This window comes from Carettochelys insculpta, chromosome 30, assembly GCF_033958435.1.
Source record: "Carettochelys insculpta isolate YL-2023 chromosome 30, ASM3395843v1, whole genome shotgun sequence".
NCBI lineage: Eukaryota > Metazoa > Chordata > Testudines > Carettochelyidae > Carettochelys > Carettochelys insculpta.
In genome coordinates this window covers 3,300,959-3,327,480 of record NC_134166.1, presented here as the reverse complement: position 1 = coordinate 3,327,480, position 26,522 = coordinate 3,300,959, and the positions used below count along the sequence as shown (strand labels likewise).

The 26,522-nt window shown below is 59.5% G+C and overlaps 1 protein-coding gene across 1 annotated transcript in view; it reads right to left on the bottom strand.

Moving 5' to 3' along the window:
* The window catches only part of KIRREL1 (kirre like nephrin family adhesion molecule 1), a 92,874-nt gene that overhangs the window by 14,652 nt on the left and 51,700 nt on the right, over nucleotides 1–26,522 (bottom strand). The window contains exons 2-6 of the mRNA XM_074981077.1: nucleotides 13,535–13,684; nucleotides 11,741–11,890; nucleotides 6,488–6,645; nucleotides 5,187–5,337; nucleotides 185–290 (exon numbers count right to left, since the gene is read on the bottom strand). Coding sequence (XP_074837178.1) covers nucleotides 185–290; nucleotides 5,187–5,337; nucleotides 6,488–6,645; nucleotides 11,741–11,890; nucleotides 13,535–13,684 — 715 coding nt within the window. The remainder of the gene's footprint in view (nucleotides 1–184; nucleotides 291–5,186; nucleotides 5,338–6,487; nucleotides 6,646–11,740; nucleotides 11,891–13,534; nucleotides 13,685–26,522) is intronic.

Here is a 26,522-nt window from a genome sequence, read left to right as displayed (position 1 = left end):
GGCAGACACAGAAAGAGGCTCCGCCCCCAGCTGGGGAAGGGGAGGCAGGCGCAGACAAGCTCCTCCCCCTGGAGGGAAGGGGACGGCAGGCGAGGTGAGAGGCTCCTCCCCCTAGCAGTGGGAACCCGGCTTGAGAAGCCGATTGGCTGGAGGTCCCCCAGCCGGCTCTCCCCATTCTGCTCACCTGTAACCTCTGATCTCCGGGTTGGCAGTGGCCACGCAGGTGAAGACGACCCTCTCGCCCTCCTGCACCGTCTGGGGCTGGATGGAGAGGGTGACCGTGGGGGGATCTGCCAGGGAGACAGGAAGGAAACTGAGGCAGGACGGAAAAGGCCCCTGGGGGAGGCTAGGGCAGGGAGCTGCACGCTCTGCAATCCCGGCACAGAGCTCCTCCTGTGGACCAGGATGGGAGCTGCCCTCCCCCTGCTGCCCAGCAGCGAGGCTCACCCACGCCAGGGCAGAGCCCCGAGTCTGCACATCACCGCTGGGGGGCTCTGCCCACAGGCCCCCTCCTTCGGCCACCCCAGGGCAGGGGCTGGGAGCCCTGGACAGCTCGTTTGGACTGGGTTATGCCAGGTCTAGGCTGGCTGGTGGAGATGGACCCAGCTGAGCCCCCGGGTCTGGAGAGGGTGGGGGTTGCAGTACAGCCCCTCTCCCACCATGGCCAAGCTGGGTTGGGGAGGAAGCACTGGGAGCTCGATAGGAAACCGATCGGCCTCCTCCGATCTGTGCCCCTAACGTCTGTGCCTCACGCATGGGGGTCGGCCACCTGGCAGGGGGCTCTGGGGGCTGGCGAGAGCTGCGATTCCCCCCACAGCCACTGGGTGTCAGCGCTGGGCTGCACAGACCGCTGGGAAAGTCGAGCAGCCAAAGCTGCAGCCAGTCCAGCCCGTGCCAGGCAGAGCCTGGCCCAAGCCCATGAGAGGCAGAGCTGAGCCCCCATGTCCTGAGTACCAGCCCTGTGCTCCAACCCCCCCAGCCCCACTCCCAGGCGCCTGGCAGCCCAGTGTCAGGGACCCATTGCACCCAGATGGGGGACTGCAGTGGGGAGGAAGGGGCCCAAAGTGCAGAGTCTCAATCTGACTCTGGGCTCCTCCAGTCACCCTGGGCTGGGCATAGCTGGAGCTTCCACCCCGCCCCACCCCATGCCCAGGCACTGCCCACTCCGGAACGGCCGCCAGCCTGCAGGGATGGGGCGTCCTGGCACCGAGAGGGAGACTGAGCCGGCCAGGCTTGGTAATTAGGGGGCACGACACAGAGAGCCCTGAATACCTCGCAGAGCAATTACCCTCAGAGACCTGGTCTTGCCACGCTCAATCCCCAGACACACCCGGTTCATCCACCCTGAAGCACCCTCTCCATCCACCCTCCAGCCTGTCTCCCTCCCTCCCTCCATCCATCCATCCACAGACACCCCCTCTCCATCCACCCTCCAGCCCGTCTCCGTCCGTCCGTCCATCCGTCCATCCATCCACAGACGCCCCCTCTCCATCCACTCTCCAGCCTGTCTCCCTCCCTCCCTCCCTCCATCCATCCACAGACACCCCCTCTCCATCCACCCTCCAGCCCGTCTCCGTCCGTCCGTCCATCCGTCCATCCATCCACAGACGCCCCCTCTCCATCCACTCTCCAGCCTGTCTCCCTCCCTCCCTCCATCCATCCATCCACAGACACCCCCTCTCCATCCACCCTCCAGCCCGTCTCCGTCCGTCCGTCCATCCGTCCATCCATCCACAGACGCCCCCTCTCCATCCACTCTCCAGCCTGTCTCCCTCCCTCCCTCCCTCCATCCATCCACAGACACCCCCTCTCCATCCACCCTCCAGCCCGTCTCCGTCCGTCCGTCCGTCCATCCATCCGTCCATCCATCCACAGACGCCCCCTCTCCATCCACTCTCCAGCCTGTCTCCCTCCCTCCCTCCATCCATCCATCCACAGACACCCCCTCTCCATCCACGCTCCAGCCCGTCTCCGTCCGTCCGTCCATCCGTCCATCCATCCACAGACACCCCCCCTCCATCCACCCTCCAGCCCGTCTCCCTCCCTACCTCCCTCCATCCATCCACAGACACCCCCTCTCCATCCACCCTCCAGCCCGTCTCCGTCCGTCCGTCCGTCCGTCCATCCATCCAGACGCCCCCTCTCCATCCACCCTCCAGCCCGTCTCCGTCCGTCCGTCCATCCATCCACAGACGCCCCCTCTCCATCCACCCTCCAGCCTGTCTCCCTCCCTCCCTCCATCCATCCATCCACAGACACCCCCTCTCCATCCACCCTCCAGCCCGTCTCCGTCCGTCCGTCCATCCGTCCATCCATCCACAGACACCCCCCCTCCATCCACCCTCCAGCCCGTCTCCCTCCCTACCTCCCTCCATCCATCCACAGACACCCCCTCTCCATCCACCCTCCAGCCCGTCTCCGTCCGTCCGTCCGTCCGTCCATCCATCCAGACGCCCCCTCTCCATCCACCCTCCAGCCCGTCTCCGTCCGTCCGTCCATCCATCCACAGACGCCCCCTCTCCATCCACCCTCCAGCCAGTCTCCCTCCCTCTGTCCATCTGTCCATCCATCCACAGACACCCCCCCTCCATCCACCCTCCAGCCCGTCTCCCTCCCTCCCTCCATCCATCCACAGACACCCCCTCTCCATCCACTCTCCAGTCCGTCTCTGTCCGTCCATCCATCCATCCATCCATCCACAGACACCCCCCTCCATCCACCCTCCAGTCCGTCTCCATCTGTCCATCCATCCATCCATCCAAGGACACCCCCCCTCCATCCACCCTCCAGCCCGTCTCCGTCCGTCCGTCCATCCATCCACAGACACCCCCCCTCCATCCACCCTCCAGCCCGTCTCCCTCCCTCCCTCCCTCCATCCATCCACAGACACCCCCCCTCCATCCACCCTCCAGCCCGTCTCCCTCCCTCCCTCCCTCCATCCATCCACAGACACCCCCCCTCCATCCACTCTCCAGCCTGTCTCCCTCCCTCCCTCCCTCCATCCATCCACAGACACCCCCTCTCCATCCACCCTCCAGCCCGTCTCCGTCCGTCCGTCCATCCGTCCATCCATCCACAGACGCCCCCTCTCCATCCACTCTCCAGTCCGTCTCTGTCCGTCCATCCATCCATCCATCCATCCATCCATCCACAGACACCCCCCTCCATCCACCCTCCAGTCCGTCTCCATCTGTCCATCCATCCATCCATCCAAGGACACCCCCCCTCCATCCACCTTCCAGCCCGTCTCCGTCCGTCCGTCCATCCATCCACAGACACCCCCCCTCCATCCACCCTCCAGCCCGTCTCACTCCCTCCCTCCCTCCCTCCATCCACAGACACCCCCCCTCCATCCACCCTCCAGCCCGTCTCCGTCCGTCCGTCCATCCATCCACAGACACCCCCCCTCCATCCACCCTCCAGCCCGTCTCCCTCCCTCCCTCCCTCCCTCCATCCACAGACACCCCCCCTCCATCCACCCTCCAGCCCGTCTCCCTCCCTCCCTCCCTCCATCCATCCACAGACACCCCCCCTCCATCCACTCTCCAGCCTGTCTCCCTCCCTCCCTCCCTCCATCCATCCACAGACACCCCCTCTCCATCCACCCTCCAGCCCGTCTCCGTCCGTCCGTCCATCCGTCCATCCATCCACAGACGCCCCCTCTCCATCCACTCTCCAGCCTGTCTCCCTCCCTCCCTCCATCCATCCATCCACAGACACCCCCTCTCCATCCACCCTCCAGCCCGTCTCCGTCCGTCCGTCCATCCGTCCATCCATCCACAGACACCCCCCCTCCATCCACCCTCCAGCCCGTCTCCCTCCCTACCTCCCTCCATCCATCCACAGACACCCCCTCTCCATCCACCCTCCAGCCCGTCTCCGTCCGTCCGTCCGTCCATCCGTCCATCCATCCAGACGCCCCCTCTCCATCCACCCTCCAGCCCGTCTCCGTCCGTCCGTCCATCCATCCACAGACGCCCCCTCTCCATCCACCCTCCAGCCAGTCTCCCTCCCTCTGTCCATCTGTCCATCCATCCAGACACCCCCCCTCCATCCACCCTCCAGCCCGTCTCCCTCCCTCCCTCCATCCATCCACAGACACCCCCTCTCCATCCACCCTCCAGTCCGTCTCTGTCCGTCCATCCATCCATCCATCCATCCACAGACACCCCCCTCCATCCACCCTCCAGTCCGTCTCCATCCGTCCATCCATCCATCCATCCACAGACACGCCCCCTCCATCCACCCTCCAGCTCATCTCCGTCCATCCATCCATCCATCCATCCAGAGACACCCCCCTCCATCCACCCTCCAGCCCGTCTCCCTCCCTCTGTCCATCCATCCATCCATCCGTCCACAGACACCCCCTCTCCATCCACCCTCCAGCCCATCTCCATCCGTCCGTCCATCCATCCATCCACAGACACCCCCTCTCCATCCACCCTCCAGCCCGTCTCCGTCCGTCCATCCATCCACAGACACCCCCCCTCCATCCACCCTCCAGTCCGTCTCCGTCCGTCCATCCATCCATAGACACCCCCTCTCCATCCACCCTCCAGCCCGTCTCCCTCCCTCTGTCCATCCATCCATCCACAGACACCCCCTCTCCATCTCCCCTCCAGCCCATCTCCATCCGTCCGTCCGTCCATCCATCCACAGACACCCCCTCTCCATCCACCCTCCAGCCCGTCTCCGTCCGTCCATCCATCCACAGACACCCCCCCTCCATCCACCCTCCAGCCCGTCTCCGTCCGTCCATCCATCCATTCATCCACAGACACGCCCCCTCCATTCACCCTCCATCCCGTCTCCCTCCATCCATCCACCCATCCGTCCACAGACACCTCCTCTCCATCCACCCTCCAGCGGGGTGTCCATCCATCCATCCATCCATCCCCAGACTCCCCACCACAATCCCTGCGTCCCTCCCGTGCTTACACACTCCGCTATCTATGAACCAAGACCTGAAAGTGATCAGGGCCCCAGGCTGCTTTCCTTGCCCAAGGCCAATGCAGTCTGGTGAGGGCTCCTGCTTGCTGCCAGGTCCCTGACCTGGTGGTTTACCCCAGTGGGTGGAAATGACCATATTGTGCCCCACTCTGATGAGGGCAGGGGAGGTGGGGACCCAGGCTCTCTAGCGCTCCTGCATGTGCATCCGGCTGAGCCCCAGAGCCCAGCGGACTCACGGTGCACGTTCAGCTTGACGGAGGTCTCCTTGCCGGCTGGGATGGCATCGTTGGTGCTGCGGCAGACGAAGACCCGCCCAATGTCCAGGTCGGTGGGGTTGATGAGCAGCAGGCTGACCGTGGTCTCCCTCTTGCCGTCGGCTAACACTTCCTGCCGTGAGGGGAGAAGAGATCAAGCCCCAGGCCTGGCAGCAGGAGGCATCTGCTGCTATTGTGCCCCATGGCCCAGGTGGAGAAGCTGGGATGGCAAGAGACATGCCCAGGGCTGCCCGGCGTGGCAGTGGCAGATCCAGACCCAGTGTCTGTGAACCCAGGCTCCCTTCCCCCTGCTTTGACCACCAGACGATGCTCCCCTGAGGCCTGGGAAAAGAACCAGGAGCCCTAATTGCCATTTTACTGCTCTAATCACTAGGTCCCATTCCCAGCACAGAGCTGGGAGGAGAACCCAGGAGTCCTGACTTGTAGCTCACTGCCCTAACTACTAGATAGCACTCCCTTCTACAGCTGGTGAGAGAACCCAGAAGTCCCAGGCCAAATCCCTCCTGCTCTAACCACTAGACTCCATTGCCCTCCCTGAGCTGAGGAGAGAACAAAGAGGTCCTGGCTCCCAGGCCTCACATGCTCTAACCTCTGAATCCCACTCCTCTCCCAAGGATGGGGGGAGAACCTAGGTGTCCTGCTGTAACCACTAGACTGCACTCCGCCCTGAGAATGACCCGCAACATGCCCATAAAACATCCCACAAGTCCACTGGGGTTAAAGCTCTCGCGCTATAAACGGTTCGGGTCTGAATGTCTGGCTCTGAGGGCTCTGCCAGGGGAGGGGTAAAAAGCTGAAATCAGAATGGAGGAGACAGCGTTTCCTCCCAGGGATGAACAAGGATCCAGCGACAGCCCCGGGTACGAGACCTCCACATGCACCAGCAGCGGGCGCAGCAGAGGGAGGAGATGCCCTGCTGTCCCCCATGGGATGTCTGACTACAGGAGTGGGAAGGGGAGCCCCTCCCTGGCCCGGTCTGTCCTCAGCCCATGTGTTTCAAGGGCCAACGGGGATGGGATGGCAGGGGGAGAGGTCATTGCTCACTCTCTGGGGCTGAGCTGAGACCTCTCCAACTCATTGCATGGATGTAGGGGAAAAGGGGCACAGGGTTCTGAGTGGCGCATGACAGATCAGCAGGCGGGTCAGAGGGCTGTGCTGCGTCCCTGCTGCAGGGGTGCTGCACAGAGCGCTCCGCCTCCCCAGGGAGGAGGGACACCCCCTGCGGGCTAGCTCCCAGGGAAAGGCCACGGCTGGCTCCATACCGTGGTGGTGACGGCTCCTTCCTGCTGCAGCCCATCCCGGAACCAGACGATGGTGGCGGCAGGCTTGGCGCTGCGAGCCCGGCATGTCAGGTTGTACGGCGTCCCTGCCCGCAGCAGGATCTCAGGGGCGCCGTCGATCACCGGGTCCTCGGGGGGGACTGGGAGCACGGGAGAGAGAGCCTGGTGAGCGCCGGGTTGGCTCAGATCTGGGCATGGGGTGCTGGCTGACCCTTCACCCCCTGCAGCCCACAATGCACCCAGGGCCTCGCTGCGCATGGGCTGGCACCGCCGGCTGTGAGCACAGAGAGGCAGCTGGGGATGTGAAGGAAGAGGTGAGGTGGGAGAACACCAGGGTTCCCTGTAAGCGCAGCACTTGGGCAGCTGCCCAGGGGAGATTCAGGTGCTGTTCAGCTGATTAGCAGAGCGCCCCAGCCGGCAGTGGGCGTGTCTATGGGTGGTGCACATCTGTACCTACCTCGGTGCACCTAACAACATTTATTCCACCCATGGATGGAATAAATTAGAGGGACTCCTGGAGAACATGCTTGGCAAACGCTGTAAGGAGCAGGGCTGACACATGGGGGGGAAGAGGGGATACATGCACCCCAAGTGCCATGGGTGGGAGAGGCAAGGGGCCAGCCAGCAGGACCAGAGTCCCTGGGTGTGTGTGGGGACTAGCAGGGGGCCTGCAGCAGGCATCTGCCCCACCCCAGCAGTGCTGGTAGGGGGAAGCCAGAGCGGAATGAGCCAGGGTCACGTTGCTCTGCTTCCCCTGTTGCTACGGATGAGAGAGGAAGGGCTGGACTCTGCTTCAGCTCTGGCTCACCAGCCCCACTGGTCTCCCTGGGCAGCCCTGCTCAGGGGAGGGGCTCAGGGAAGCTGCTGAGGGTGGAGCAAGGATGGAGAGGACAGGGCGCAGGGTGAGGAGAAGAGGGGCTCAAGGGGGAGGGGATTTGTCCTGGCCCTTTCCTGGAGGGAGTGAGGGGGGGCAGTCTTGTGATTGATGGGCCTGTGTCTGCTCCTCACCAGTCACCCCTGTCACAGAATACGGGGAACACCGGAGTCAGCATAAGGGAACACCGGGGTCAGCGTGCGGGAACCCAGGGGTCAGCGTGCAGGAAGCCAGAGGTCAACATGTGGGAACCCAGAGGTTAGTGTGAGGGGACTCCAGGGGTCAGCGTGTGGGAACCCAGGGGTTAGTGTGAGGGGACTCCAGAGTCAGCATGTGAGAACCCAGAGGTCAGTGTGCGAGGACCCAGGGGTCAGCGTACAGGAACCCAGGGGTCAGTGTACGGGAACCCAGGGGCAGCATGCAGGAACCCAGGGGTCAGCGTACGGGAACCCAGGGGCAGCATGCAGGAACCCAGAGGTCAGTGTGCGAGGACCCAGGGGTCAGCGTGCGGGAACCCAGGGGTCAGCGTACGGGAACCCAGGGGTCAGCGTGTGGGAACCCAGGGGTCAGCGTGTGGGAACCCAGGGACAGCATGCAGGAACCCAGGGGTCAGCGTACGGGAACCCAGGGGTCAGCGTATGGGAACCCAGGGGCAGCATGCAGGAACCCAGGGGCAGCATACGGGAACCCAGGGGCAGCATACGGGAACCCAGGGGTCAGCGAGCGGGAACCCAGGGGCAGCGTACGGGAACCCAGGGGTCAGCATGCTGTGGCAGAGCATTAAGATGCTGGGAGCAGCCAAGACCATTCACGCCAAATCTGAACTGAGCCATTGTCCATGCACTCCCGCATCTCCTCCTCCTGCTTCCCTGGACCTGTCCACTGCCCAGCCTGCCCCCTACTCTGACTTCACCCCTGGTCTCCACTGGGCACTTCTCAACACTCCTCCACTTTCCCTGTCTCAATGGGCAGACAATACCAGGGCAGGAAGTCATTCCTGGCCCTCCCTGCTCAGGCAACCTGCTCACACTGTCCTCCCTGAGCTCCGATCACCCTGTCATTGTAACTGAAAACCTGCATGGGTCACAGGCCTCAGTCCATCCGTCCCCCTTGCGGGGAGACAGACCTAGCTCAGGCCTGGGACCCCAGGAAACGCACCGCTCTCCATTCGGATGGGGCCGGGAGGGTCACCTTCCCATGTTAGAGCTGGGTGGGAAGTGGTTTGCCCATCCCATGAGAATTTTTAAGACCTAAACCAGTTTTCCAGGCTCCCATTGGGGTCACCATTGAAATCCTGAAATGTTTTGTGAGCCAAATATCTGGAAAAAGAAACAAAAGAATTTGCTTTGGATCTGTCGCAACACTTTCTGGGCCTTGTTCTGAAAGGTTTCATTTCAGTTTCAAGCCTTTGCTTCTTCTTTTATTTTCTTTTTGGTGGTATAAATGAAGTTACATTTCGAATGCTGATGATTCCTAAACTGCTTTTCAAGTCTGGACATTTGTCAAAACCAAACCTTGCCTGCCAGCCCTTTCAGCCTGGACAAAAGTGGCTAAAAATCATTTTGCCAAAAAGTTCCTGACCAGCACTAACCCCCAAAGTTGGCCGTCCCTGACAGACACAGAAGCAGCTCGGCAAGACTAGCCACAGATGCAGGCTCAAGGCGGTTACGCGCACTCGTCTGTTCGATGAAATATGCAGAGGGCTCTGTTTATAATAAGGGTTTTATGTAATATTCTTGGGAGCTCTGTCTTGAACCTGAAAATCTTTCTGTGGGGAAAAGGGCTTTAATAAAAGCCCTACCAAGTTGTTTTGTGCAGCGAGTGGAGCTTTTGGGTGGCTCTTCTCACGGCGCACATCTTAATGAACCCAGGCCGCGTGACACTGAAAAATTGATGATGCTCTAATAAAGGGAAACTGATTAGCAGCACAAAAAAAAGACACCGGCCCTGGTGCTGGCTCTTTGTAAGTGACGCTGCGGTTTGACAGCTGATTGTCAACCAGGATGCTGCTCTGGGGGAGTTGCTTTTCTTTGTGTGTCTGCACTTGGTGATTGACAGCGAAAGCTCCATTACTGATTTATTAGGGTTTAATTTAAAAATCAAAATAAAGACTGAGGGGGAGGAGGAGGAGGAGGAGGAGGAGGAGGAGGGGGAGAGCTTGTCTGGAGCCAAGAACAAAACCTTAAAAGAAGGAAACTGGGGCAGTGAGAAAAGATCTTTGCTCCCACCCTTCTGCCGTTAAACGAGAAGCTGGCCGGTTCGGGCAGGCTGGTGCATGTCCCTCCCGTTACGGCAGCATGTGAGGATGTGCACCACCCATAGAAACACAAGCTGCTATCTGTGGGTGCTCTGCTCATCAGCTGGGCAGCACCTGAATTGCTCTTGGGCGGCCGCCCCAGCGCTCAGCTTCCAGGGAAAATTGCTTCAGACCCTGTTCAAAACATCCCTCCCCATCTCTTAAGCCCCCTGCCCCTGTAAGACACCGTCAGAAGAGCACTTTTAACCGCTCCTAGGCACTGGCCCATGCGCCCCTGAACACGGGCGACCCAGAGGAACTCTGCCCTGGCAGCTGCATGCTCAGCAATCCAGCCACATCGCCTGTGCTCCTTCCCTGTCATTTTATCTCTCTGCCTTAGAATAAGAATTTCAAGACAAGAAAAGCGGGGAAAAATTCGGCCCCAAATTCCATTCATGCAACATTTCGGTTGCAGCTTTTTACAAGGCACAAAAGTCAGGGAAATCAAAGTTATGGCACCCGCAGCTGCCGTAATCCAGCCCCGGCGCGCATATAGATTAAGGCATTAAACAGAGCGGCACAGCCAGGGCCCGCCTAGGCTGGGGAAAGCGGGAGAGGGGAGGCAGCTCTAAGGTCTCTGTGTTTAATTTTTCAGCGGGCTGGTTTCAATGGCTGGTTAACATGCTCCGGGTGGCCAGCAGATTAGGGTCACCCAGCAGAAGCCACGCTCCCAGGCTCTGGGCCAGGCTGGGGAACGGCATCTTCTCCCACAGATGGGGTGCACAAGCTGCACCCGCACCCCCAGGGGAAACAGCTGCCGACGGAGGTGCTAGAGCAAGGAAGCTGCTGTCAAGCTTAGTGGGGTCTGCTGAGCGGGTGTCCTCTGTGGGAAAGGGACTAGGGTTAGATGTCCTCTCTGGGGGGTGCTGATCCCAATACCCGAGCACAGCACGCTGGGGCGCTCAGCTGCAGGGACTGGAGTGGGGACTCAGCAGGGGGCGCTCTCCCCCTAGAGCAGCGCTGACCCCCGTGTCCCAGCAGGGCACAAGAGAGTGCTGAGCCACAGGGACTGGGGTGGGGGCACCGTAGGGGCGCTCTCCCCTAGAGCAGCGCTGACCCCCGTGTCCCAGCAGGGCACAAGAGAGTGCTGAGCCACAGGGACTGGGGTGGGGGCACCGTAGGGGCGCTCTCCCCTAGAGCAGCGCTGACCCCCGTGTCCCAGCAGGGCACAAGAGAGTGCTGAGCCACAGGGACTGGGGTGGGGGCACTGTAGGGGCGCTCTCCCCTAGAGCAGCGCTGACCCCCGTGTCCCAGCAGGGCACAAGAGAGTGCTGAGCCACAGGGACTGGGGTGGGGGCACCGTAGGGGCGCTCTCCCCTAGAGCAGCGCTGACCCCCGTGTCCCAGCAGGGCACAAGAGAGTGCTGAGCCACAGGGACTGGGGTGGGGGCACCGTAGGGGCGCTCTCCCCTAGAGCAGCGCTGACCCCCGTGTCCCAGCAGGGCACAAGAGAGTGCTGAGCCACAGGGACTGGGGTGGGGGCACTGTAGGGGCGTTCTCCCCCTAGAGCAGCGCTGACCCCCGTGTCCCAGCAGGGCACAAGAGAGTGCTGAGCCACAGGGACTGGGGTGGGGGCACTGTAGGGGCGCTCTCCCCTAGAGCAGCGCTGACCCCCGTGTCCCAGCAGGGCACAAGAGAGTGCTGAGCCACAGGGACTGGGGTGGGGGCACTGTAGGGGCGTTCTCCCCCTAGAGCAGCGCTGACCCCCGTGTCCCAGCAGGGCACAAGAGAGTGCTGAGCCACGGGGACTGGGGTGGGGGCACTGTAGGGGCGTTCTCCCCCTAGAGCAGCGCTGACCCCAGTGTCCCAGCCCAGTACTAGGGGTGCTGTGCAGCAGGGAGCAGGGTTCACTCGGGTACCCCAGTATCAGCACGGATGCAGAGGGGAGAGCTCCCCCAGCTGAGTCACTCTCACCAACCCAGATTCACCCGGCAAGCCACTTTGCAGCAATCCAGCAAGAGACACAGAGCCGAGCCCAAAGCCGGGCACCTCCTGCCATGGGGAGAGGGGAGGGGCCTGGGGGAGCCCAGCAGCAGAGGAGCTGGGGGGAGTCGGTGGCTCCTTACTCAGGACGGTGAGTTTGGCCCGCCGGGAGCGCAGCGCCGCTTCTGTGGCCTGGCACTCGTACGAGGCATCATCCGAGAGCTCGGCGCCGGTGATCTCCAGGTTGTATTGTCCGGAGTCTGCCGTGCCAATGATGCGGTAGCGCGGCCAGGCTGCAGGAAGAGGCAGGACAGGCAGTGAGGTGACAGCAGGTCAAACACAGCGTGTGGAGGCGGAAGGGACATGGCACAGGCCGGTCGCACTAGAGACAGGGCAAAGGGCACAAATCCCCCTCCAGATGTGAATTATGATGTCCAAGCTACAGCAGGAATTGCTGCAGCCATCTCTGGGGTGGAGCACAACACTGCACAGCAATTGCTCACCCCTGGGCTGAAATGCCGCCATCTCTGGGGGGGAGCGTGGCAGCTGTTTACCACATGGGAATCAGTCATCAAGCACTGAAATGCAACTCCATCTGGGGTAGGACATGGCAGTTGCTTAACAATGCTGATACACTACCATATAGGACAGCAAGGGAGGAACAGAAACACAGTGGGAGCTAGTACATCATTGCCACAGGTGGAACGGGGCCAGGATAATGTGGTTATGATTCATGGGAAAGGTGCTGTGGGCTCTGACATGAGTACAGGAGCTTGTGACTGCAGTTCTCCATCTCCTCTGGGAGACAGAAGAGCTGCTGGAGCCCATCTATCCTGGCATCGTGTCTCCAGCGGGTGCTGCACAGGATGTTGTAACCCGTCCTGAAAGCAAGGCAGCGTGGCCTAGTGGCTAAAGAGGCTGACGTGCTGTTGGGGGACTGGGTTCTAGTCCCAGTTCTGCCATGGATGAGCTTGGGCAAGTTGCTTCCCTTTTTAATTCCCCTCTCTCTGCAAGGGGGCAGTGATGCGCCACTCCTTCCTAAAGCACTTGGAGATCCACAGCCAATAAGAGCCACCGGGCCACTATTAATTCTGGAATAACCTGCTCAGTTCAGGTGACTCTTTCCTTAGACCAGGGAGCTAGTGGCTTACGGAGAGCTTGTTTTACTGTCTGCAAAGCCTGAACCCTGCTGTCCTCTGGGAGCCGGTAACCCCTTGTGGCAGGCAGTTACGCAGGCCAAGTCAGTTCTGCAGTGAAGAAGAGGCTCCAGGACTAATAAAAATCCTGGATCATGGAGAAAAATTCAGGGCGTAGGAAGGGAGTGGGACAAATGAATCCCTGGTGTTAGTCTCTGGAAATCAACAGTTACACCCGGGATTGGGGTTCACAATCCAGCCTGCCTCTTCCCCTTTCTCCAGCTCGTTCAGCAGGGGGCGCTGTTTTCCCAGTTATGGGCAAGCCACCCGTCGTCCCCACACCCCGCCAGGCTCTGGGGCAAGGGAATGGCAGGGCAGGAGGGAGGGAGGCATTGTGAATGCATGAATCCCGCATAGGAGGGGGCTGCCTGGAGCCACCACCAGCTGATTGGTGGATGTCAACGAGCTTGGGGCTCCCTGGGGTGGGTTCCAGAGTCTGGGTGGCTCTTAGTGGTCCCTTGATGGTGCCGAGTTAATACGCGGGAGCCTCTGGGTCCATTTACTCCACTGAAATTCACACTGGGGGAGCCAGCAATCTGCCCCCACCAAACTCCCCGGCCCAACCAGCAGGGAGAAGGGTTACTTGTGTCTCTGTTCCTGCCTTGCAGCTCCAGCCCTGATGCTGCAGAGAAGGCTGTGCCCCAGGTGACAGACAGCCAACAGGGAAGCGATGAATCAGCCTGAGCCCCTGACTTCCAGGTTGGGCACCTCCCCTCCCTGCCCCAGCTGGCGCGACGGTACCTTTCAGTCCCTGCCCCATGCCCAGTGCCAGGCCGTCTTTGGTCCATTGCACAATCCCGGAGTAGTTCAGCACCACGCAGGACAGGACAAGCCTCTGCCCGGCCACCACCGTCTGATCCTCTGGCTCCTCGCTGAACCGGGTCTGGACAACTGGGGAGGGAGAGGGGATGAGCATTAGTACAGCACCGAGCACTGGGGCACCCCAGGGGAGAGTGCCCCCTACTGAGCCCACACCCTATTGCTCCTGGCAGCCCTGCGCCCCCAGCACTGCACTGGGGCCAGCACTGACTCCTAGGGCAGAGCGCCACCTACTGAGCCCCCACTCCAATCCCTGAGGCACAGTGCCCCACAGGGCCACCCTGGAGCAATGGGGCCAGCGCTGGGATAGGTGAGCAGAGCTAAGTTGCAGTGTGCGGGACTCTGACCCCATGTGTGTCTGGCTTGTGCACAACCGTGTGGAGCTGGGGCTGGGCCGGGCGTTACACCGGGAGCATTCTGTGGGACTGATGCTGTCACATGGTGTACGACTGTTACACCCCCAGACAGGACATGTCCGGCACGACTGGGGGGGGGGGGTTTGAAGAAGGCGCCTGACAGCATGTGTGAACGTGCACTGTGGTTGTGTGTTCTGCCACCGGCATTAGACACCTGTGACAGTGGGTGTGTATGTTATGCAACATTTGTGTCGTGTGTATGTGTGTGCATGTATCTGCCAAGTGCATTGCAATAGTCTGTGTTGTGTGTTGTGCTCTGCACAGCCTGCGAGTGCTAGTGTGTATCTGCTTGTGTGTATCTAGCTGTGCATTCTCCCAGGTAGTGTGTCCATGGGTGTGTTCCATCGTATACAGCCTGTGTGTGTATCTAAATGGGTGTTATGCTGTATACAGTGCATGTGTGCTTGCTGTGAGCTGCCTGAGTATGACTGTATACCTAGATTGTGTTGCATGGCAGTGAGTTTGTGTTCATATTGTGTAGCGCCTGTATGTGTGTGTGTAGCTAGGCTGTGTGTCAGGATCATACAGGGAGTGGGTAGGGGTGTGCGTGACGGTAGTACGCTGTGCACAGTGCATGTGTGTGTGTGTTTATCTGGGTTGTTACGCTGTGCCTTGGGCTGGCGTTCTGCATCTGCCACCTGTCCCCTTCCCCCCGCAGCTGGACCAGCTGCCCTCCTCCACAGCCCTCTTGTGGGCCCTAACCACAGCCGGGGCCCTGGGTCCCAGCCCCCCCCGCTGCCTCCCGCCCAGCCAGGCAGATCAATAGCAGCCTCTTTCCACAAGAGCAGCTGGTCACGTGGCAGCACATTTGCAGCAAGTCCAGGGGCTAGCGGGCATTGACTGGGGACCAGGGAAGCTCAGGGAGTGTGGGGGTAGATCTCCACAATTCCCAGCCTCCAGGCAGGGCCGGGAAGGGGACGGATGAAGGGGTTGCGGAGCTGCCGGTTCTGTGCTGCTTCTCTCCCATTGCAATCTGCAGCATCCTAGGACATGGCGGACCTGCAGCACAAAGCAGGACCCCTGGTGCTCGGTGCTGTACGTGCACAGACCACTTGGCTAGACAAGCAAGTCTCTGTCCTGGTACAGTTCATGCTGCTATAGGGGAGCTGGCTGGGTTCTGTGCTCTGATGATTATGGTAGGGCCCCAGAGCCCTGTCATGAGGCAGGGTTCTCACTAATTTTTCCCCATCCAAGGGCAGAATAAATTTTGTTATGTGCACCAAGGCATGTGCCGATCTGCACCACCAACATGCTGCCAGCTGCGGAAGCTCGGCCAATCAGCTGGGCAGTACCTCAGTCTCTCTGGACACCACCCAAGTACTCAGCATACAGGGATCACTGGTGCTAGGTGCTGGACAAAGACAGGACTCGGGCCCTGCTGGGATAGCCGACCATTGGAGGATAAAACAGGAGAAGGAACTGACAGAAAACCATGTTCTGGTGGCTCAGCACCACAAACTGTGCCCTGCAGTGGCTCTGCACCTCAGCCCTGCCCTGGGGTCTAGTGGTTAGACTTGCTGGGAGTAGGGGGAGGTCCGGATGGCTGGGTTCTCTTTCCATGCTGCAGCAGTTAGAGCAGGGGGGCTAGGGCCAGGTCTCCTTGTTCATCGCCTTTGAGAAAGAGCAACCCAACAGCTGATCAGTTCCAATCACCATCACATTTACTGGGAACTAGGCTGAGTCGAAGGATGTATAATCCTGCTTAATTAGTTACCCGATTAAATGCTTGGTGCACTTTAGGCAGGGGCGCTCCAGCCTGGCTGGAGCAGTCCCTGTTCACAGGAAGGGGAAGGATTCTCCAGTCTGCCCAGGCTGGAGCAGCCCCCCCACCCCCCAGCTGCCTCTCCCTGCTTCCCAGCACATCCCCTCCGGACCACCTCTGACGGGGCTATTCTGGGCGCCCTTATCAGTTAAATGTTAACATCTCTGGCTAAGACCCACCTGTGATGGTCACCACACACCCCATGTTTTATGAAAATTGGCTTATGGATACAAATAGGAGTCTCCCAGACGTGCTCGGACAAAATACCTCCTCTGAGCTATCCGAAGAGAACACAGAGCTCCAGCTGCTTGTCGTGTGACAATGGATAGGTCACAGGTGGTATTTTGTCCACAGCATCTCTGAATGATGGCCTATTATATTCATGAGCTGATTTTCATAAAGAAGTGGGGTGGGGGGTGAAGAAGGCTCAGGGCAGCATTAGCTGTTTTCAGTCATGCAAGAGCTCAGATGAGATCATCCCAATGATCTTCCGGCCTTCAAGTCTACCAGGGAAAGGCTTTCGGTCACTGCTGATTCCAGCCCTGGTGCCCAGCACCAGGCAGATGCTCCTTAAGGGTTCGCTGCCTCTTAGCACTTATTCCCTTGCTAGCAAATGCCATGATGTGGGGTGTGTGTGTGAGAGAGAGAACCAAGTTGGCCCAAGTCCTACTCTTAGGGGAACTCTGGAAATGGCTGAAGTCAAGAATTTAGCAAGGTGCACAAACGAGGCAATCAGAGATGTGTACAGCTAGCAAGACAATGTGGAGTTGTACCAGTGAATGCGGACGGGCGTTTTGGCAGGGATAGCCAGCCTCTAACTTCACCGTGACTCTTCCAGACCAGAGTGAGACCTGGTAGGCAGTGTTCCCTGTAAACTGACCACCCGGGCGGTCGCCCAGAAGAGACTGAGGTGCTACCCAGCTGATTGGCAGAGCACCCACAGATGGCTGCATGTGTTTCTACTGGTGGTGTACAGCTGCATACGCCTTGGTGCACGTAAAATTTATTCCGCCATTAGAGGGAATGCTGGCTGAGTTTCTCCCACCTCACATCCATCCATCCAACCAGCGTCACAGGCAGGACCCTGGGCTTGACAGACCTCTGGGCTGGTCCATTTCTGGCTGTTGTCAGTGATTAGCAACAAAAAAACTAACACTGGGTTTATCTCCCTTGTGCTGAGGGAGCAGCTGCAGCTCATCCTACCAGTAAATCCAGCATCTCCCTCAAGGCCTCCAAGGCCCAGGGGGAAGGGATGGCGCAGGAGAACTCAGGACACAAGTGACAGTTGTACCGTGCAAGCTGGGGAGCCTTGGTGTGACAGGGTGGTCCCCAGCTTGCAGGAGATGTGAGTTCATCGGTGTTGGGTCACGGGCTCAGGGAGCGAATCTGGTGAGATCTTCCTCTCCGACACAGACGTGCAATCTACCTCCAAGCTCGAACGGAGCAGGAGGGTTGCTGTGCCAGGGAGTGACAGGATCAGATGCGAGAGCCCCGCCAGTGAGGACGGAGGAACGGTCTCTGAAGCTGGCCAAGTGGGCTTTCAAAGCAGGCTAGGGGATTTGAACTGCAAACTCCCGTTAATTTTACAGGGAACCAGGTTGCTAAATCCCTTGGGCAGCTTTGCAACCTGAAGGCTGGCAGCAGACAGAGACTGCGGCATCCACCGTCGTGGGTAAGCACGTCCAGGACTGAGGATGTTTTTATGCTGCACTCGGAGGTGTGACTGGCACGTGGGCAGACGAAAGTTGTCCTAAACCAACTGCGAAATCTGGTTAAATCCCATGGCCCTTTGAGGGCATTTGCTGCTAATAAAGGTGAACACTATGCCCCAGGTGCCCCTCTAGTGGCTAGGGCAGGGGTCAACTAACCCCCAGCATGCAAGCTGATTTTCACAGGCACCCCTCCTCCCCCATGCAGCCAGGAGCTGGCTCAAAGCCAGGCCGCCTGTGGATTCACAAAAGACCAGCTAATGCTGCCAACCACCCCTGAATTACCAGTAAAGCTTTGCCTCCGGATTTCTTTACTAGTGACGCTGTTGTAAGTAGGACTATGAGTGACGTTAAAAAGTATCACCAGCACTCGGACTGTACATAGAGGTCAAAAGGTCAAATTTTGTCAATCCACCTAAGAAAGGTTGCTGACCCCTGGGCTAGGCTATAGAGAGGATAATAGCCCACTACTGCAGGCAGCCAAGCCGCTGGTACTTGGGCTATGGGGCACAGAGGCATCAGGGCCCAGCCTGGCCCACGGCCCATGGCAGGGACTTGCCAGTGGGGAGAAGGTGGTTTAAGGGAAAGGGAGGGCAAACTGGACTGGGGCAAGTCAGAGCATGGCTCTGTGCCTCAGTTTCCCCTCCCACCCTTTTGGTCTCTATTTCAATTGCACGCTCTTTGAGGGATGGGCTCACTCTCCCTGCAGGCGCACCTAGCTCCCAGCACAAGGGGGCTCTGACCAGGGCCTTTTAGGTGCTTCCCTACAGCTAAGTCACCACAACTGGAGACTTCGAGGCCCTTTGTTGAGAAAAGCCCAGGACAGGAAGTGTTACCTAGTGGCTGGAACACTGGCCTAACACTGAGGAAAGCTGGGTGACCGCAGGCATATTACTTCCCCTTCTGGGCCTCAGTTTACCCCTTGCCAAAAAACACTGGCCTCCTTCACAAAGCACTTTCAGCTCTTCGGCTGGGATTGGTTCTGGGGCCCCCTCCAACCATCTCACCAGCTCTGCAGGCAGGTCTCAGCCCACCCTCGGGCTCAGCTGCACCTGCCCAGCAGGGGGCGCTAACGACAGCCCAGCCAGGTTGGCCTCTGCTGGGTTGGCCGGAACTGGTGCCTCTCTGAGGCTGCGGTGGTGGCACAGGACAGCACTAAGGTGAGCCGGATGGAGGTGAGATGTGACGGGCCCCCCTCCTGCAGCCCTGGGGCAGAGAGGTGACCCATCAGGGCTCCCCAGGGCCCTCGCTGCTGCTCCCCAGCTCTTTAACGCAGAGCGAGGAGGGTTGGCCGGGCCCCACCACTCCAAGGCCAGCCGGAGATCTGGGACCTGGCGGCCGACTCAATGGGATTTCACGGTGAGCGCTTTGATCTTCTGAAGCCCCTGGCCCTGCATTTGCGGAGGGGGGAGAGGCAGAGCAGAAGGAGTGGCGGGGAGCTTCTGGGGGGGAGGAGGGGACAGGGACAGAGCGGTGGTTGTGGGGGGAGGAGAGAGATCAAAGAGGAAGGTACTGAGAGCTCAGAGGAGAGGAAGGGGGGACGACAGGAGGGAGGAGAAGCACATGGGATCAGAGAGTGAGGGAGCAAGGGGCGGGGAGAGCAGCCGAGACAGCAGGAGCAGGACCTGGAGCAGCCCCCAGCCTGTCGGGCGCAGGGACCAGAGGCTGCAGTGCACAGCCCAGCCGGGGCAGCCAGAGGCGACTGTGTTAGACGTACCATCGCTCTGGCCAGCTATTGCCACCTCAAAACCGCCCCTTCCCCAGCCAGCAGCAGCCCTCACAGAAAGACGGAACCCCTCCCCCGGAGCTCTGGTGGGTCTCGCCTCCGGCCTTGCTGGTGGGTGCAAAGCCAGACCCCAGCTCCAAGCCAGGTGTGGGTTTCTCCTCCAGCCCGGCAAGCGGAACACAAACCCAGCCCTGGCCCCGCGGAGAAACACCCGGGGTGGAGGCTACGCCTGGGCGCCAGGGACAGGGCTGGGGAGGAGGGACAGAGCAGCCACGTTACCCAGCGCCGGTGAGACATGCGGCAGAGCAAAGCGATAAAGCACAAATGCAGACGTGGGTAAAGAACAGGCGGCGAAGCCCTGGCTGGAGGGTTCTCTTCCTGCTTGCTGAGTCCTCGGCACAGCCGGCGCCAGCAGCGAGGTGCCTGCTGGGTCGGAGCCGCAGCAGCGGCAAATCAGGTCTCCAGCCCTGTTGATCTCTATGGCCCATGTACTCAGGTTCACTGTAAGATGAGCACTCGGGCAGCTGCCAGGAGAGATTCAGGGGCTGCCCAGCTGATGAGCAGAGCGCCCACAGCCAGCAATGTGCATTTCTACCGGTGGTGCACATCCGCCCCGCCTCGGTGCACATCACAAAATTTATTCCACATATAGATGGAAAAATGGAGCCATGCCATTGACCCTTCCGATTGTTCTTGCCCAGCTGCTACCTCGGACCTTCTGGGCGGGACAGGGAGGGGGCCAGGCAGCCACACCAAGGAGGGGAGGCTGGAGTACGGCTCCCCCCAGATCTCAGGACCCGGCTGGGTGGTTGTGCAGACAGAGGGACTGGGGACAGCAGGAGATGCTCTGCTCCAAGTGCCATCAGAAACAACGCCCTGGGGAGCAGACTGCCCTCCCCACGCTCAGGGAAGCCACCTTGCGGCTCTCTGCAAGAGACAGAGCAGACAACCCCTTGCTCCTTCCGAGCCCCGGCGATGCAGTGATCTCGGTCAATCCCTTCTGTTGCTCCTGGAGGTCAAACGAGGCATCCCCATTGCAATAGCTTCTAGCTCCACTCCTGGGCCAGGACCCCGCCCAGTGCATGGTGCTGTACAAAACCACCTCCCGCCCCACACAGCTTGTCCTCCAGCTGCCTTCCTCAGAGCTGCCACCGGCCCCCAAAGGCGGCTGCATTCACTCTCTCCATAGCATGCTGCAGGATGTTTCCAGCTATGCAGCGCTGCAGACATGCACGGAGATTTCGGTGAGATATAAAGGTCTCTGAGCCAGGCAGAGTCACAGAAACCCCTGCAGCTGTGTTGATCCTGGAGGAAACGGAATGGCTGAGGCAGCTCACAGGAGATCTTTCTATGGGACCAGCCAGTGTGATGCAGCGACAGGTGCCTTCATGCTAGAAACCAGAGAAAGGAGGGACTTCCCCGGGCATTACCAAGGGTTCGCCTGCTGCCCCTGCACAGCCAGGTGCAGGGAGCTGCTTTGAACTGGGAGCAAGGGTACCTGTAAGCTGAGCACTGGGCCCTGGGGCAGTTGTTCAGGAGAGATTCAGGTGCCGCCCAGCTGATTAGTAGAGCATCCGCAGCCACCAGCATGAATCTCTATGGCTGGTGCACAGCTGCACATGCCTTGGTGCACATAACAAAATTTATTCTGCCCATGGATGGAAAATATTCGCAGGACCCCTGATTGGGAGAGGCCTCGCGAGGTGTGTGCAAGTGTGCGGCTGGGGATGTGAGACCTCCAGGGGGGCTAGTTCATAGCAGAGTTATCCCCCTCCCTCCCCCCAAACCAGGCCTGGCCATGCCTCACCTGGGCATTGCCCACGCTGGACCTGTCCATTAGCCACCAGCTTACAGAGCAACTGGCAGGGTTCCCTGTAAACTGAGCACTTGGGCAGCTGTTCAGCAGAGATTCACATGCCGCCCAGCTGATAGCAGAGTGCCCCAGCTAACAGTGTGTGTTTGTACTGGTGGTGCACATCCACTCATGCCTTGGTGCACAGAACAATGTTTATTCTGCACATGCACAGCAGCACTGGCCACAGGCACAGCTCTGCTGCCTTGAAAACCTTCTGAGAGGTTTGGGTTTCCTTGGAAAAGAATTTGGGAACCTAGGAAGTGGCTGTCCGTGGGTCAGTGCCACGCCTCAGACTTGGGGAAGTGTCTCTTGCTAAGTCTGTGTACAGCACCTAGCGTAATGGGGGGCGGGCAGGCCTCGAGGGATGACTGTCATAAAGGCCATTACTGAGTCTGATACATTTCGGTGGCATGCGCGTCCAGATCTGGCTGGTGTGAGGATGATGCTGGTTTGACTCAAGCTTGCAAGAAGCTTCTGGGGGTTGTTCAACCCGGCTTCAAATCAGAGCCCAGACAGCAGCTGACTGAGTTTGCTGGTCCCCTGCTGAGATTCTGGTGTGTCTGTCTGGCACATCACAAACCACATGCCAGGCTGACGCAGCAGGACTCCCACCAAGGTCTGACCAGGAGAGGTGATTTCCCGAGGCCTGCTGGGACCTGCAGAAACACACAAGGAGCAGGTGGGAAACACGTCCCAGCCCACTCTAAAAATCTCATCCTCCTTGGGAAGGCAGAGCTCGCCCAAAGGATGGGGAAACCAAGGCATGGCAAAGAAAAACTCCTAACCTGCCTAAGGATGCATCAGAGACGGAGCCAGGAGTCAACCCCAAGGGTCCAAACTGCCATTAACCTAATCAAATCACCAGCTCACCCTTTTCGAAAGCTTGGAAGAGAACCCGGGAGGCACAGCTCTTCACTCTCAGCACTAACCAGTAGTTCACACTGTGCATCAGAGCCGGGGCTAAATCACAGGGGTCCTGCCTGCCAGCCCTGGTCTCCGCCCACTAAACGCTGCTCAGAACCATGGGCAGAAACGAGACGGGGGGAATCTTCTGGTGCCACCAGCTCCTGGCTGTCTGACTAGCCCTGCGGAGCTGTGACGTCGTTGTCAGGAGTGTGGCTCAAGCCATGAGGGCAGCCAGCTCCGGTGGGGAAACAGATAGGATCTGAGCTGGGAGAATAATCTCAGAGCATCACGTCAGGGTACCAGCACCTAGTCATGGGGCCTTCCATGGCCAAGGCTGTCGGGTTGTGAGCGACACTCGGAGAGCCAGGAATACGCCAGGAAGAACAGGAAATTAAAACCCGGACGTTGGCCTCAGCACTCCTTTAATCCCTTCCTGGATCCAAGCCAGCTTTGCCGTTTGTGCCCCGGTCTGATCTGCATATGCAAATGATATGCAGATCCAGCCCTGCTGCTGCAGGGTTATTGTCAGGCTGGGTTGCTGTCAAGCTACCCGAGATGCCCCCGTGACTTCCCGGCAGTGCATTATGGTTAGATGTGGCTGTTCCAGCCCCCAGCCATTGCAGACCCAGTACTGGAGACGTTCAGAGCTTGCCTGGGCCGTGCCCTGCGGAGGATTCTAGCTGGGCTGTGGTGGAGGGAGCAGATTGATGGGGTCTTCCCACCTCCTGTGTCTTTCACTGTCCCGCTGGTCCCCACATCTGCTGCCCTGGGCTTCTGAGCCATCTGGGACAGAGGGAGAGTGAATCCAGGCAGGTGAGAGGCAGCCCTGAGCCATGTTCCCACTGGTGTTTTCCATCCATGGGAGGAATAATTTTTGTTATGTGCACTGAGACATGTGCAAATGCGCACCACCCACAGAAACACAGGCTGCCAGCTGGGGGCACTCTGCTCATCAGCTGGACGGCACCTGACTCTCTCCTGGGTGGCTGCCCAAGGGCTCAGCTTACAGGGAACGCTGGCAGAGGGATCCGGGAGAAGACGACGGTTTGGCTGTTTCTCGCGGCACAATGAGCTGCCAGTCATTTCTTGTCGCCAGGCCTGGCTGTTAGGCTAAGGAGACTGTTGTCCTCCAGCAGGCATGCAGCTTAAAAGGCATGTTGTGTCCAGCCTCGCCTCGACCCCGTGCGTCAGCCGCAACGTCCGCGGGAGATAAATTATTCACACCTTCCGGGCTGGGCCTTCCCACTCCTCTGCCAAATCCGAGCTTCACACCCTTCCACTGTGCGCCGTGCACGCTCCCATCCCTTCCGTGTGCGCATCTCCACTGGCGCTTGTGCCCAATCGAGCGTGCATTTGCACACCCGCGTGTGTCTATTTCCACGTGGGTGTGTGCACGTGCCTGTTTGTGTTGGCCCTGCAGATTTGTATGCATGTGTGCGAGAGAGTCTCTCTCAGCATCCATCTGCTTGTCGCTCTGCCTCTCCGTTGGTACGCTGCTGTGCATGCGGTTCTCTCTGGGCACGAGTGTCTAGTTGTGTGGGTTTGTGTGTCTGTTTTGCACGCCTGTCTCTCCAGCGGCCTGCAGGGGACGCAGGGCGGGCTGGCCGGATGCGGGCGGAGAAGAGAACCAAAGCGAAGAGCAGGGAGAGGTGAGACGGAGACACGAGAGCACGTTGCATGGGGAAAGAAGCGAGCGAGAGAGCAGCACGGCGGAGGAGACACACAGGCGGGGGGCGGGGGGATGCACACTCCAAGCCCTGTCTCCCTCTATTTATCAAACGAAGGACTGATTAAACCCTGGGGCTGGCGCTCCAATCTCCCTCTCTCCTCTCGCTGTTAAACTCAGGGTTCAAAGAAAAGCTTTTTATTCGCGCCGACAGCTTTCAGATGGAACTAAATCTCTCCGCTCTAGACTTTTTTCCCTATATATTTTATCCCTTCCACCCCCCGTTCCCCTTCTCGATGCTTTTAAATTTAAGCCTTTCCCTCCCCCCATCCCCGAGTTTTTCCACTTCTATTTATATTAAAATGCAAAATAAACAAACTACAGAAGGGGAAAAAATTCCTTCCCCCCCCTTCCCGGGGGGGTTTATTCTCGGGGAGAGAAAAGAGGATTTGGAGTCTCCTGGCCATGCGTGGCAGAGCGGAAAGGGAGAGATTTGCACAATGGGTGGGGAAGGAAGGGTGGGAGCAGGAGGGGGGGATAGGGAGAAATGGGGGGGGCACTGGGGGACTAGAAGGAGCAGGGGCCTCTTCTGAGAGCTGTGGTTGGACCATGGTTGGAACCATTGCTGTGTCGGGGTGACTGCACCTGCAGCAGGTGTGGGGAGAGTCCTCCTTCCCCGCACTGTGTATATGGGGCTCCTCTTTGATCCCTCTTCAGTCTCTGGAGCAAGGGGGAGAATGGTAGCAGAAAGATGCTGAGAATTTCCTCCCCCCACAGCCCCATGCAAGGGCTTCTGGGCCTGGTGTGAGGCTGGACCCCAGCACGGGGCAAATCGAGGAAGGACGGCTAGAGTGCACTGTGTTGGGGCCATTCTCTGCTCTGCGAGAGCCTCAGGGAGCAGTGAGTTACAGCAGCCCTGAGGCTGCTCTAAAATCGAGGAAGGACGGTTAGAGTGCACTGTGTTGGGGCCATTCTCTGCTCTGCGAGAGCCTCAGGGAGCAGTGAGTTACAGCAGCCCTGAGGCTGCTCTAAGTGGCACTGATGGCCACGCTGGGTGGAACAGATCAGGGTATAATCACCCCATGGCCCCCACTTGCCTGTTCCAAGTATGAGAGCCACCTGGCTGGGGTCCAGCCCCAAAGCTCTTCCCTCCTGTTCCTCAGTCTGTTGAGGCTATGGTAGAACATTCTTCTCTCAGGGCTCTCCTCACTTACCAGCACCTGTCTCCCTCTCCTGTCTCCCTCCCTGGCTACTGCTACAGCTTGTCCTTTCTCCATGTATGGTTGTCAGCCAAATTTAATACAAAGCACACAGATGTCAATCCTTTCTTGGCGCAATGCATGGCAGCCCAAGAGAAACCAGAACCCCACCATGCTGGGTGCTGCACACACCTGGTGAGAGACAGGAAGAGCTTAACATCTAAGCAGAGAAAGAAAGGGGAAACTGAGGCACAGGGCAGGGCAGTGACTTGCCTGACATATCTGTGTCAGAGCTGGGAGTAGAACCCACCTGGATCCCACACCAGCTCTCCCAGCTCTACCCATTACACCCCACTGCCTCGTTCCTTGTCATCCCCAACTGCTCCGAAAAACAAGCTCCCGGGGTGCCCCCGTGGGCAGCAGCACAGCGCTGCAAACCTTGACAAAGCCTCTTCCGCAAGGCAGCAGCTTGAACTTCTCCCCTCCCAGCCGCAGGGCCCCCTCCCCCACTCGCCGAGCCCCCTCCCCCACTCGCCGAGCACGCCACGGGACGGCAGCTCCAAAGTTCAGAGCCGGCACAGCGAGCGATTTGCTGCTGAGCACGATTCCATTCAAAGCCCGGGAGCAAGAAAGCTTCACCGCCATCCCTGTGTCAACCCAACAAACAACACACAGGGAATGGGGCGACCTGTCCCCAGCCAGCTCGCCCTCGGATTCACACAGCCCCCTCGGCAGCGACTACCCAACTCGCCTGCGCCCTGCCCAAGCACCCCAAGAGCTCTCTAGGCAAGGGGAAACTGAGGCCCAGAGGGAGGTGGTCATGCCTCCCTCCCTACTTCAGTTGTGAAGTAGCTTACCAGGGGCAGGGGTGCCCCAGGGTGGGGAAGATTTGATCTTTTTTCCCCCAGAGATGGACCAAAGTTTTACAGGGGCTGGTGGGACCCCCACCCTGATCCAGCTGGCTGGTTGTGCTATGAGGGCAGCAGCAGGGCGGTGGGCACACACCCACATGCTGCCTGGCCTGACCATCCCTGATACAGGGCAGAGATTGCGAGTTGGTAGGAGCTGCATGACTGGAGCCGAGACGCGACACGTCCCTTCACCCCCCGCCATTTACACTAGGCAGGAGAGCGGGGGCTATTTGCAGAGCTGCCATGCAGCCTCGCAACTCAGCAAAGACATTGCAAGCTGCAGGCGCGTCCCCCACCATGGAGGGCAGATGCAGAGACAAGCCTCAGCCCCAGCTTGGGCGGGCCGGGTGGAAGGCGGGAATTCCCCCTGAATGGCACCGGGGGCGTTCAGTGGCCAAGTCAGCCACCGCCAGTGGAACTGCAACGTGGCTCTCCATAGCACTGTACTGGCCAAGCCACAAAGAGGTTGTTAATCTGGAGCTTCTCGCTCCTGGGCCTTTCAGTCTAGAGGGCCTGGGGCGAAAGCCAGCGGCTGTGTGTCCCCCCACCCCCCAGGGGCAAGGCCTTACAGGCGAAGGTGGGGCAGAGCAATAAAACAAAGAGGGTCCCGTGGATAAATAAGGTGCAGAAGGCAGCACCCTCCGGCAAGGGCCTTTCAGTCGGGGCAGCTTGCCTGTTCCTGGCCGGCACCTGGTGAACGCTTGTGAACCTCGGTCCTAACTCGGGCACGGCCCAGGGGACCCACTCGAGCAACTGGCTG